The sequence below is a fragment of the Corylus avellana genome, chromosome ca1, assembly GCF_901000735.1.
Source record: "Corylus avellana chromosome ca1, CavTom2PMs-1.0".
NCBI lineage: Eukaryota > Viridiplantae > Streptophyta > Magnoliopsida > Fagales > Betulaceae > Corylus > Corylus avellana.
This window is the reverse complement of record NC_081541.1, coordinates 29,047,075-29,060,825: the sequence shown is the minus strand read 5'-3', so window position 1 is coordinate 29,060,825 and position 13,751 is coordinate 29,047,075. Positions and strand designations below refer to the sequence as shown.

The 13,751-nt window shown below is 34.1% G+C and overlaps 1 protein-coding gene across 1 annotated transcript; it reads left to right on the top strand.

Moving 5' to 3' along the window:
- The first annotated feature begins 273 nt into the window (after positions 1 to 273).
- LOC132186686 (pentatricopeptide repeat-containing protein At4g38150) lies at positions 274 to 2,393 on the top strand. Its single transcript, XM_059600699.1, has 2 exons — positions 274 to 1,325; positions 1,975 to 2,393. Exon 1 carries the CDS (start codon positions 364 to 366, stop codon positions 1,306 to 1,308), a length of 945 nt encoding a protein of 314 aa, XP_059456682.1. The 5' UTR covers positions 274 to 363; the 3' UTR covers positions 1,309 to 1,325; positions 1,975 to 2,393.
- The last annotated feature ends 11,358 nt before the right edge of the window (positions 2,394 to 13,751 follow it).

Genomic DNA, 13,751 nt, shown 5'->3' with positions numbered 1-13,751 from the left:
AAATTCGTGTTTTCGTGTCAAATTCTATTTATATCGAGATATTAATATAAGATTAGATAAATAAATTCTAATGTGATCATGTTAAATCTTTTAACTTTAATTTATTAATTTTATGTTAAATTTATATTAAATACATAGTTAGTATGAAAAATTATGTCACGTCGAGTTCTAATAATATCGACGTAGGAATATAAAATTATATAAATAAATAATAGTTCGACTTATTTAATTAAGCGGGACATTAAATCATAAAATTTTATGGAAGCACTTGTTAAAAAAAAAAAATTGCAAGCCGGAAGAAAAGGGGAAAACAAAAGCCCTAAACCCTAGCCTCATCCAATCCATTCCTTAATTCACTCGCGCATGGCAGCACTGCAAGTGCAGAGCCGGATTTCCAAGCTTGTTTCTAGGCCACTTCCATGTTGGTGGAGAATATGCCGTTTGAGCTCCAGCTCCCTGGAAGATGCCGTCGGCGTCAGAGGACGATTCGACGATGATGGTGACAAGAATAGCCGCCGCAATAGCCACCAACAGCGTCCTCCTGAGCCCATTCCTAACCGGCCTTTGAGAGGCCCTGCAAATCCCAAATTCGACAATAACAGACGACTCTCTGCCGCTAACAATAAAGCCGACTTTGAGTTTCTGGATAAATTGAAGCTTGGAGTTGGTGCGAAACAAGAGCCAGAAGAAGAAAAAGAAGGAGAAGTAAAGGCGGAGACATCGCCATCTCCGCCGCCACCGCAAGAAGCCGAGGAGATCTTCAGGAAGCTCAAGGAAACGGGTCTGATCCCCAATGCCGTGGCCATGCTCGATGGGCTTTGCAAAGACGGGCTTGTTCAAGAGGCCATGAAGCTCTTCGGGTTGATGCGCGAAAAGGGTACGATTCCTGAAGTGGTTATCTACACCGCCGTCGTGGAAGGCTTCTGCAAGGCCCAGAAGTTCGACGATGCCAAAAGGATTTTCAGGAAAATGCAAAGCAATGGGATTTCTCCCAATGCCGTCTCTTACTCCGTGTTGATACAGGGCTTTTATCAGTGCGACCATTTGGACGACGCCGTTGCCTTTTGTGTCGAGATGTTGGAGGCTGGTCACTCTCCGAATGTCCAAACTTTTCTGGGCTTGGTTACTAGATTGTGTTCGACTAAGGGTGTTGAAGAAGCTCGTTCTGTAATTGCAACGTTAACCCAGAAAGGATTTTTCGTCAACAACAAAGCTATTAAAGAGTATATGGAGAAAAAACCAGCGCACCCACATGTTTGGGAAGCAATCTTCGGGAACGAAACCCAAGAGAAGCCATTTCGTTTTTGAGTTTTCTTCTAGATTCTGTAAGTTTTTCTTTCTCTCCTCTCCTGTCCTGAATGTGTTTCCTTGCCTTTTTTTTAGGACCTTTATGTGAAGTGCCATCAATGGAAGTTCTCTGTGTTACTTATGGCTATAATTTCTTTTGCTTTATGTGTTTGATGGATTTTTCTTGGTAATGGATTGTGTTTTCATTTCTTTATGGTTTAATTTCACAAGGAATCGTTTTTTTATTGCAAGACGGACACTTTATTTGGTTTTCTTCCAAAACCTCATTAACAGCAGAGAGAACAACTAAAACAAGCCTCCCAATTTCTGCATACTTAACTTTCCTTCTCTGCAAAATCTGAACAGTGTAAAAGCAGAAGCCTACCTAATACTTTTGCCTCTCCACTTAATCTAGCCTGCGCTAATTCTATGCATAACATGCTCTTCCATATTCCCATTCTTATGAATGATCGACTGAAGATACCTAAAAAGATGACTCTGATAGTTATTGGCCATTAATTTTCACAATCCCCTTATCTCTATTTTGTTTAAGTTTGAAGCTTTCTATGGTCATCCATGAATGTTGCTTTCTAAGTTGTAGCTATTCAACATATAGAACAAACATAAAGCTAAATTTGTTTATGTGACGACAAAGCTAGCATTCATTGCGAGTGGATATTTTCATAGGTGCGTGGCAAGGGCAGGGGGGCAGCAGTGGAGGTATTTGTGGGTGAATGGCATTGGCGGTGGTAGTAGTAGTGATACGCTTCGGAGAATGGCATTGGCGACATGAGAATGGTATCAGCGGAGAGAGCTGGCGTTGGTCCCAGTAGTAGTGATACGCTTCGGAGGATGGAGGAGGAGAAGGAATATAATGGTGGTGGTACTGAAGCATGATATAATTTTTCCAATATCTCTGTACAGGTGCACTTGGTACTGATGTAATCTCTCTTTTAGCGTTCCTTATAGCCTGTGGGTTCTCCTTACTTCTCACATGTGCACACGAAATTACAGGCAATTATCTAGACAATACAATGGAACTGATAATCGTTGATCTGTGAAGCATTTAACAGCAGGTGAATAACAGTCAACATATTCCATGCCAATCTATGTTTATGGATGCCATTTTCCTTTTTATAATATGAAATAGGTGAATGTTTGAAGTTTTAAATTAATTAAATTACCTTTAGAGTGGTTGAGACATCTGGTAGAGTGGATATAGATGTACACTGACTAAGACATTACCTCTCCATGAATGCCTAGGTTCCCATGCCGTGGGGATTATCCTGTCTTCAATTTATACACCCTTGTACGTCTTTATCCTGAATGCATGAAATCAGGGTACATTGGAGGACCTGCATTAAGTCCAGAATAACTTGTTCTATGTGGTGGCTCTTTAAGGTTCATAATTTTTTGCAACAAATTTTCCTTGTGAAGTTTTATGAGATAAGGTCCTTTTTGGAGCTAGTTAGGGCTAAGGTTTAAGCCTTGAACGGAACCCAACTGGTTTTTTATTATTGACATATTGAACTTTTGAGTTGTAGCTTCGTGTCAATGCAAGCCATGGAAAATTATTGCTAGTATTTTCAGTTGCAGACCCTGTTATGAAGTTGCTGGATAGTTCTTGAGGTAGTAAGGAAATTGGTTTTCATATATCATGATTCTATAGAAATGATCCTGTAATACACTTTGATCGAATTGTGACATAAGACGATAAATAAAAAAGTTGACCTGATGAGTGTGCTCAGCTAGTAATTTAACCAAGTTAAATAAAGAGAATTTGGGAAAGCAAATTTTGTAGGAAAGTTGCATTTTTTTTTGTTTGTCCACTGCATTGGGGAAAATTTAACAGTGGATAATCTATCAAAATGAGTATTATTTATCTTGGATTGTTGGTGTGTGTGTAAGGATAGGGAGAGATGGCTGATGATCTATTGATCCATTGCCCTGTTTCAAGAGAGTAGTGGTCTTTTTTCTTCTACACATCTAGGGTAAAATGGGTGATGCCAGAAAGAGTTGTTGAGGTCTACCTTTTGTCGTCGAGGAATGTTTTGCCAATATAAAAATAATTTCATTTGGAATGTACTTCTTCTTTGCCTTATGTGGATGGATTATCTGGAGAGAGGGAAACAATCGCACTTTCAATGTCATTGAGATGTCAATAGTAGAGCTTAATTATTCTTTTCGAGATATGAATGAGTGAACAATTGCTTTTTGTAGTATTCCTATTCTTCTTCATCTTGTAACATTTTGAACCTTTTATACATGAGTCTACTTGTGTGTTTACGGGTTCACATAGAGATGTACCACTTGATTACAAGAGTCGACGGTAACTTTAGTTGGTTTAACCCCAAGGGGTTGGCTCAAGTGGTAAGAGCTTTAGTCTTTGTGGTAGTTCATGAGGTCTTGCGGTTGAATTTACTTGGGTGCAAACAATTCCATGGGGTTAGCCCGCCAGTAAAGTTGGAATATTATCCGATTCGTATGGAGGGGGCGCTTTACACGGGTTCAAGGTTTACCTAACAGACTTGGGTACACGAAGTGGCTCTGCCTTAGAAGGGTTTATTGTTATAAAAAAAAAAAACCTTTAGTTGGTTTAGTTTTTTTCTTTCTTCTTTTGTTGACATGTCCGCATAAGGGGAAGGAAAAGGGGATGGAGATTCGATCTAGTAACTTCTGCTTCATGAGGCGTAATCTCTCACTGATTGAGTGGCAATATTGTTTGCGAAAAGTTATGTCTCTATTCTCTTTCAAGTTATGATTCATAGTATTCACATTGGGGTGGTCAAATGTTATTTTGGTTAGTCGGAATGTAAATTTGGATGAAAATATAGCTGCATTCGGTTAACTACTTTAGCCAAAAATTGGTGAGTTGTTACAATGTTTAGAATAATTACAATAACTCACCAATTGTTAAAAGAAATAAAAAGAAATGACTCTCGATAAGATATGCACATGACGTAGATAAAATAAAGAATGTGAATAATTAAAGTAGTAAAAAATATATATTTTAATTGGATGAAAAAAATTTACATAGCTGGATGTAAATGCTGTGTGTACTTAAGTTTCGAAATCATGAGTCGGATAAAACTTTCTTCAAGTAGTATATTAGGTAATTAGTCCTATAGTATATATATCTTGCTCATTTTTTTCTTGTTCTTTTAATTTTCTTCATTTTGGATGCTTCGGTTCCAACAGAGTTTCCAACAGAGTTGGCCACGAATGGAGTACATATAGATGGTCAACTCTACACTATTTTTTTTTTATAAAAATTGGATACAAATTTCTTACAAGTTGGGTAGTAAGAACACTTCTCAAACCCACTTTTTAAAAGTGTCATATGTTTATTATCATATACCATATGAGAAGCACATATTTTTTTTAATAGCATTAATGAAAAGAAATAATTTTAAATACTCATTTTTTATTTCACTCTCATATTATTGGATCCGGATCATCTCCAGTCCAAAATTGGACTGGAGATTATCTAGTTCATGGCTAGAATTTTTTCTCAGAAATCTTAGGGCTCAAAAATCCGAGGGCCACAAATGGGACACGTGTCCTACTAATTAAAAAATAATAATAAAATATTATTTAGAATTAAAATATATATATAACAAAATAAAATGATAAAAATTTCATCCAAACCAATCTCGAGGAAATATCCTCTAACCCATTTATAATAGTGCCAAGTGTCTATAAACAATTAAAATGCACATTAAATTCTTAACGTCATTAATAGCAGTTTATTAACTTAGACTAAATTTAATGTACATTTTAAATGTTTATAGACAATTGACACTATTTTAAATGGGATGAAAGATATTTCCTCCAAACTGATTTGGAAAAAATTTTTGCCCAAAAAATAATGGGGTGGCTGGCATCTTGGCCATAGGGGGTGGCTTCAGCCGGCTGAAGCCACTCCTAGGGCAAAAAAGCGGTGGTCGGCCACCCCTATTGCCAAGATGAGGTGGTAAGCCACCCCTATTATTATTTTTTTTTATTTTGTTTTTTTTTGCTTTAAAAAAAAAATTCTAAATAATATTTTATTATTATTTTTAATTAGTAGGACACGTGTCCTATTTGTAGCCCTAAGATTACTTCTTAGAAATCATACCCATGAACTGGATACTCTCCAGTCCAAAAATCAAAATCACATATTATTGGGACGATGTGGCAGTCCTATCAACTCTTAGATTTTATTTTTTTATTTTTCTAATAAAGGTTGATCTAAGGTTTGATAGGTATTGTCGCATCAAACTAGTGGTACAGAAGTGAGACTGGAGAGGTAAGTATGTAGCATTAGTTAAAAATTGAGAACAACTATTTGTCTTTCTCATGTCATTCTCTCATATAACTATTTTAAAAATCAGTTATTAAATCCGTAGGATTCACATGGTTATGGTGTGGGTCTTACATATTCAATAACTAATTGTTTTTTAAAATTGTATGGGAGAAGAACATATAGACTTTCTAAAAATATATATTTTTTTACATGTTCAAAGACCATGACATGACCCTTTTAAAGATTAATTTTTTTTTTTTTTTTTTTAAAAAAGAAAAAGTTAGCGTAGGTTGTGTGATTAATTTGGTTTGGGCGTTGCTGCACGCATTGCTCCGTCGGTTCTTGGGTGGTTGTGGTCGGTTATTGTTTAATTGAAGGAAGCAGAGTGAGGAAGACGATACATCTCCCCCTACGAAGCACAACTCGATTTGGTCGGCATTATTTTTATCTTAATTTGGATGAAGGTAGCTAGTCAAACCTAGGCAACACAGCAACTCGATCTCCAATTCCTGTTTTGCTTATAATATTTCCCATAAATCAACGCATCACAGTTTGCAAAAAAGTAAACTACCCACCACCAATGCATGTGACGCCGCGTTTCTCCTTCGCTTAATTACCTCCAGCATGACTTTGTTTGTTGAAATATATAATTCCTATAGCTTGTGCACATTGACCAGCTGAAAAAGTAGAGTAATTTTAAGAAAAAACTATTCATCATAATAAAAATGTGGTACCTAACATTATTTTTAGAGGAAATTTCACAAAGAATCCCTAAACTATTGTGCGTTTTGAAAAGACCTTCATAAATTTCAAAAACTCTTAATTTCACCCCCTCGAACTTTCAATTTGATGCAATTTACCCCATTCGTCAATTTTTGCCTCTAACGGAAACCCCTAAAAGGACAAAATTACCATTTGATTTTCTTCTTCTTTTTTTTTTCTTCTTTTTTTAAAAAAAAAAAAAAAAATTGAAAAAAAGGGTCACAAGGTGTCCCAACTGTGGGTCACCTTGTGATTTTTTTTTGATAATATATATATATATATATATATATATATATATTAATTTTTAATTTGAAATTAAGGGTAAATTTAAAATTTTATAAAAAATTCAAGAGTATTATGACCAATTTTTAAATGTTAATTAAGATTTAAAAATTGTCAGAGGAGGGTAAAAATTGCATCAAATTGACAGTTGATGGGATGAAATTGAGAATTTTTAAAATTTATAAAGGTCTTCTCAAAACATGTTATAGTTTCGAGGTTTAAAGTGAAGTTTCTCCTTAATTATTCTTAAGAAGGGTGACAGAAGGCACTACGAAAAAATCAACCATTTCCGGCGTCAATTTAGGATTATCATAGCAGTCAATGCACGTGATGAGGACAAATATATATTTGAATTTTTTTTTTTCACTTTATTAATATTTTTATTTTTTACCATGGTTTGGAATTTGTTCAATATATAATTTGAATTGGTAATGACAGCACCGAAGATTTAATAAAAATTATATAAACAACCTTCAGCTTAATTGACTTAGAATATAATAATGAATAAGTTTGAGTAACCTGCTACTGATCATATTGGTTTGATTTTTTTACTTGTGAAAAACCCAATATTCATAGTTTGATTCGGTATCAATTAAATAAAAATGTCAATTTTTATTATTATTTATTCCTGCATTAATTGATGGCGATATTATCATTTTTTAAAATATAAAACCCAGACTCTGTTCTCGTTGACTATACTATCATTTTATTTATAATGATGCTAATAATTTAATTCCAAGTCAAATGAGCTAACTATTGGATATTTTGAGCTTGGCTTGGTCATCAAAGGTGAGATAATGTTATAGAAACATTACCAAATATAAAACATAAATGGAAATAGCATCCAACTTCATAGAGAAACTTAAACGAGAAGTTTTTGAAGCATAACAAAAGTTAATGATCTATTGCTACAAATTGAAATTCATTCACTAAAAAGAAGTTAGTCCTCTATTGGATGGGTACGTGGATTAACTCACATTGAATGGGTGGATATGCTTATGAGTGCTTCAAAGAAAAAGTAAACTGCTTCATATTTCACCGGCTATTAATGTACTTCAGTGCTCGATGATCGGTGTAAAGAATGAACACTATTAACTACTTGATTAAAAATTTATCACAAATTGCATCAAGACATCTAGAGGAGCTTGGAAGTCTGACGTAGCGGAAGATTAAGGTAACTAATCAAAAAGTAATGCCTTTGATTCTGTAAGGAGAAACGTCTTTGTCTTCTACCCAAAAGATAAAACAAGCCCGCAAGCTAAAAAACAGATAAAATTCTGCACAGTATTTGAGACAAACTTTTTTGACTTGATAATAATTCAATGAGTGAGTTTTACATAATAAGTTAACATATTTATAGATGAGAAATCATTGTAATAAAGTAAACCTACTTCTAAAAGAGAAAGTAAATCTAATCCTAATAGAGAAAGTAAATATAATTCAAATAGGGGAAGGAATTAGAAAATCAAATAAATAAATAAAAATTAAAAACTCCTTTAGTCTTTGGTGGGCCACGGACATATATGCATGTCCTACATCAAAGTCTCCCAAGAGCGCTCAACTGCAACCTCGTCTAGTTTGGGGTTGCAACGAAGCCTCTTTGGAGGTCTCTCAAGGTGACTCGGTTGCAACCCATCCATATAGTGATGCGGCCAGGGGCCTCAATGGGCCAGCCAAAAGTAGTCCATCGAGAGTTCTTAACCGTATGAATCTAAAGCTATTAAATTACTAATTACTCTAAAAGTTTAAACTTATATATAAAAAAAAAAAAAAAAAAATTTAATTATTTAAAGAATACTTTAACTTAAGAGCAATGCTTTAGTAGACACCGGCGTGCATGAACGCCGGTGTTATAATATTATTTTTTTTTTAATTTTTTTTACTGTTTAAATATTATTTTAATAATATTTTATAATATTATAATACTAGCGTGCACACTGTTTATGCACGCCAGTGTTCACTAAATTACCGCTCTTAACTTAAAAGCCACATAGGAGGTAAGAAAGTTCCTTAAACAGCATGGATCCAAACGCTACGCACATGTTATGATTTTTAAATAATTAATTGTCAATTTTCCTTGCTAAACCAACATGCTTTATTACGTTACCTCATCTCTGTGCAGGTACTGTTCTGTTATTTTTTAATAAGCACAAGAAGACTCTGAGGATGTGGGGTCGGCGCCGGCCCTGCTGCCTCGCGGATATCAAACTTCAACACCGACTTAAATATTATGTAAAACACACACACAAATACAAACACTAACAAATGGATTAGAAAAAGTCCAAAAGTCAGAGCTTGGCTATGGAGAATTTGTGGTACAAATAATTTATTCATAAACAATAAGAAATACAGAGCTTTTGTTGCTATATAAAGGAACGTTTTCATCAGAGTAGAGAGCACAAAACAAACAAAAGGAAAAAGAAAAAAAAATGATTTGCCTTATGGTTTCTCAGTCTCGTTTGTGCATGGCCTCCATTGTGTTCTACACATGCATTTGGATCCCATTCCTGCAACTCAAGAGAGCTTTGATGGTGATGATGGGGTTTCTATTCTCCACTTCTCGGCCTGTGGAGAGCTTCTGTGAGCCTGCATATCTTCCCGCGGCAAGGTTTGAAGACATGCAGAGGTGCAATGTGGAAGAGATGTGCTCTATTTGCTTAGTGGAGTTTGAGAGGGAGGATGTGGTGAGCCAACTGTCCAGATGTTGCCACGTTTTCCATCTGCAGTGCATCGAACGGTGGCTAGAGCTAAATCACTTCACCTGCCCTCTCTGTAGGTCTTCGTTGTTTTCTAATGTAAATTGTACTTCTCATTCAAACTGTATCCCCTCGTACGTGGATTCTTTTTTGCATTAATTTGCTGTAAATCATGCAATGCAATGGTTTAATATTTCGAAGCTTCTTAGTTTGTTTACGTTGTATAGATGTATGATATTCATCACCCTTTTCTTGGGAAAAAAAACATAGTTGTTCTTTTAGCAAGCTGCAAATTAAACCAAAAAATAAAAAATAAAAACAAAAAAACAAAAAGAAAAAAGATGAATGGTTTTGTTTTAGATGGGGAGGTAGGTTTGAATATTTTCATCAATGGAAGATGATGATCAGTGCTAATTAAAATAATCCCTCTATGGAATTAGGTAGTTTGAGAGGGGAACCCAGATGTTAATTGTTTGTTGTATATTGTTTTTTTCTTAAAAAGAAGAACAGATTTTTTGGGTTGAAATATAAATGTGTTTGTTAATGATGAATTAGAAATTATGCTTTGCATCAAGTCAACGGGGTGGTGCACATCAGGAATTTTCTTTTGCTTTCGCATCTATCCCCACTGCTTTGCAAATCTAGCAATCATTACTTTGGTACCGTTAGTTAAACAACATTTGGTGAGGAAAAAAATGAATGTAATAATTAGTATAAAAAAATAAAAAGTAACATTAAAAAGTTAAAAAATTTTGTTTCGTAATGATTTTTTTTATTTAAGTAATAGTAAAAAGTAAATGATGTGAAATAAAAAGTGAATGGTATAATATAATGTTTTGATATTAATTTTTTTTAGAAATAAAATAAATAGTATTTGGAAAGGTCGGGCGTTGTGCTGTGTTGTTTAACAAACAACACCTCTGTCCCTTCATATATAGTTCAAACAAACATGATCGTGGCTTAACTAACAAAGGGTCTTGATTTTAGTGGTATTTCAATCAAATATAAGGTTTGAATTTTTTTTTGGAACAAATTTGGCCAACGAAACTACTGGAGTCTTATCTGATCTGTATGAAAGTGATACTTTGCACCGGACGGGAATTTGCACTGGTGTAAAAACACACACAAGCGTGCCCTTTTTTATTTTATTTTATTTTATTTTTTTAACTTAGGGAAGCAGCCAAGATTAATATATGCACCACAAAGTTGGCCAAGATTAATATATTTTCCATTGAGAATTGGCAGATGTAAAGAAAAATGTGATTAATTTAAGTGGTGTGAATGTAAATAAGATAATCAAATCTTAAGATTTAATTACAATCAGACATAAATGGTAAATAACGTAATAGAAAAAATCTAAAATAAAAATCCTATATATATATATATATATATATTCTATCATGAATGTCTAATATTTCATTTTCATATACAAGAGTTACAAAAAGTGCTTGGCCCTTCCGTCCTCGTAACGTTAATTCGTCTTCTGCTTTGCAAAAGGAGCTAAGTTAGACCTTTTAAGCATTGACCTGAATATATATATATATACCTGAAAATTAAAAGGACCTCTTTGAAAACGTTGTATATAAAAATATAATATGAAACATAATAAACAAAGAATGAAATGGAGTCCTGAATCCGGCCTTAGCTTCTTTATGTCACCATTTTGTTTGAAAAAGACAGCCGGGGGTTGGGTAAGGAAAGGTACGTAGGAAAGAAAAACAGTCGAGGAAAAAAAATATTTTTATTTTTATTTTTTATTTTTAATTAATTAATTAAATTTATTTATTTTTATTGCAGGAAATGGAGCAAGAAATGAAAATTGATAAGGAAATATTTCCCGGGGCAACTATTTTGTTTGAGAAATTGTATACATCACATTTTTATCCTCTAATTACCTCAATGTTGACGTGATAATTTTTACTAATCTTTAATTTTTTTTAGGACTAGGAATGATCTGGTTGGTTGGGACTAGGGGTGTCAAAACTTATCGGGGAACTAGAACCGGAACCGGGAAACCGAAAACTAGGAAACCGGGGAGCTGATTCTGGTTCCGGTTGCAAAAAAATCAAAAACTGGGGACCCCAGTTCGGTCCGGTTGGGCACTGGTAAAAACCGAAACGAACCGAGACCATTTATATATAATAATAATTTTTTAATATTATATATATATATATATATATATATATATATATATATATATATATATATATATATATATATACAAAAGAGCCAATGCCTCTATAATAGTGATTTTTCTTTGATGGTGCCAAATTATTATTTTGCCCTTTGGTATTAAGTTCACTCAGTATAATTAGTAAGGAAATAATGAATTTGAATTAGTTTGACCGGGTTTTTGGGTATTTCACGTCACTTACTTTTTGTATGATGGTGTTAGATTTACAGTTAGATCTTATTCTTTTTTTGTCATAGTTAAATTAAGAGGGTTATTTGTGTCTTCTCTCATCATTTCTATTTTCCTTCTAATTTTTTTTTTTCTTTCTCTTCATCCTCCGAGGGCCGCCTCTCTCTCTCTGGTACTCTCTCCTCATTCTTTCCTTTTCCATTTTCTTCTCTTCTCCCTCCTCTTCTCATCTTTCCTCCATTTCTCTTCTTCCTTTCCACTTTTTGTATATGGTATGGATTTTTTTTTTTCGTTAGATTGCTTTTGTGTGCTTTATTTTTTGAAGATTTGCTTTTTGTGCTTGATGATTTTCTTGGTGAGTTTTGTATCAGTGAGTTTGGCCGAATGGATTAACAGTTCTTCAAAGGTAAATTTCTCTTTTCTTTAAGCTTTGGGTATTTGTCAATTTGATATTAAGGTGATTAAATGGTTCTGAAATGAAACCTTATGATTTTTTCATGAGGTTTCAAAAAAAAAAAAAAAAAAAACAATTTAAAAAAAAAACATGTTATCGAACCAGGTAAAAATTGGAACCAGCTGGTAATCGGGACCCGGTTCTCAGTTCCGATTTCCCAAATCTAAGAACCGGGGTACCCTGGTTCCGGTCATGGTTTTGGCCAAAAACCGAAAAACTGGACCGGATTGATACCTCTTGTAACATCCCCAGCCCGTTAAGATTGAGGTTGCCACTTTTCTTCTTTTACAACAAAAAATTTGCAAAGATCTATAAGGTCTATCAGAGTACTTGATTTTAAAAGATACGATAAATGTATAAAACATTTTTTAAGAGATTTTATTACAAACGAAATTAGAAAACATTAAACTTTAGTTGTGGAATATCATATTATTACAATAACTTATATGAAAAGACTTTGAAAATTAATAATTATTCCCGCCCCCATTCCGGCCTCCCATTCCAGCGTCCTTTCTACCTGAAAACAAGAAATAAAACTGAATAAGCCCAAAGGGGGCCCAGCAAGTAAAATCCACAACCATAAATAGTTTTACTCCTTGTTTTCAGTTTAAAAAAAATTATTTTCGCAAATAAATATACTTCTAGCCATAATAATATATGTATGTACGGTTGCATCTCCCGTAACATATACATACTATTACATCTAGTAATAGATCATCGTTGTAAATCATCTTTATAAATTATCATCATAATGCATCATTATAAATCATCATTGTAAATCATCATAGCATATCATCGTTGAAATTATAGTATCATTTTCTTATAATAAGGCCCATGTACACTGTTACCCCTGTGCACGAGGGTTGCGGGTCCTGTGACCATGGCACTGAACTATGGCCACAGCCATGCCCAACCGTCAATTAACTCTTTCTTGGTGCACTCAACGGTCTGATTGATGGAATACCACCTTCTGGCATAGCCTCCTTCAGTGGTTTCGCCTCCATCCGAGTATCGGTACCGAACTCTTCTCATTCTTACTTATCTTGGGGCCAAAAATACTCTCCTCCATACATGTGCCCTCATTTCATAAACATTTATCTCATCTCTTGTACTTTTCTTTGTACTTCTTTTGATGCATCTTAGGGCAACATGTAGGAGGGTTTATCATCATTTTTTCTTTCTTATAATCATCATCATTTCTCAACTTTCTTTTCTCAAAATGGAAACCTTTTCAAATATAAACTTGTTGTACTTAGAAAGCGTTTAAAGAAATAGAAACTTTCTAGATAATTCTTTTAGAAATGCTTCATGCATGCAACATATCTTTATGACAGGTAAATAAAATAATCATTTACAGTTTGATACGAGAATAAATAAATAGCATGACATGAAGAAATTTTAAAAGAGGTAGTGAATTTACTTACCTCTAGACTGAAGCTAAAAGTGGTCTGAAGGAATCTAGTTTGCTCCAATCTGACTAACACCACTAGTATATCTTTTGAAACTAATTTCTAAAGTCCGCTATCTCTTATGTTCTTTCTTTCTTGTAGAGCTTTGTCTCGCCATTTCTCTCTCTATTCTGAGTAAACACTCTTAGAAAGAAGAAAGACCGAGTAAAAAGCG

Coding starts and splice junctions, on each gene's coding strand:
- LOC132186686 (XM_059600699.1), top strand. CDS start 364: ATGGCAGCACTGCAAGTGCAGAGCCGGATTTCCAAGCTTGTTTCTAGG.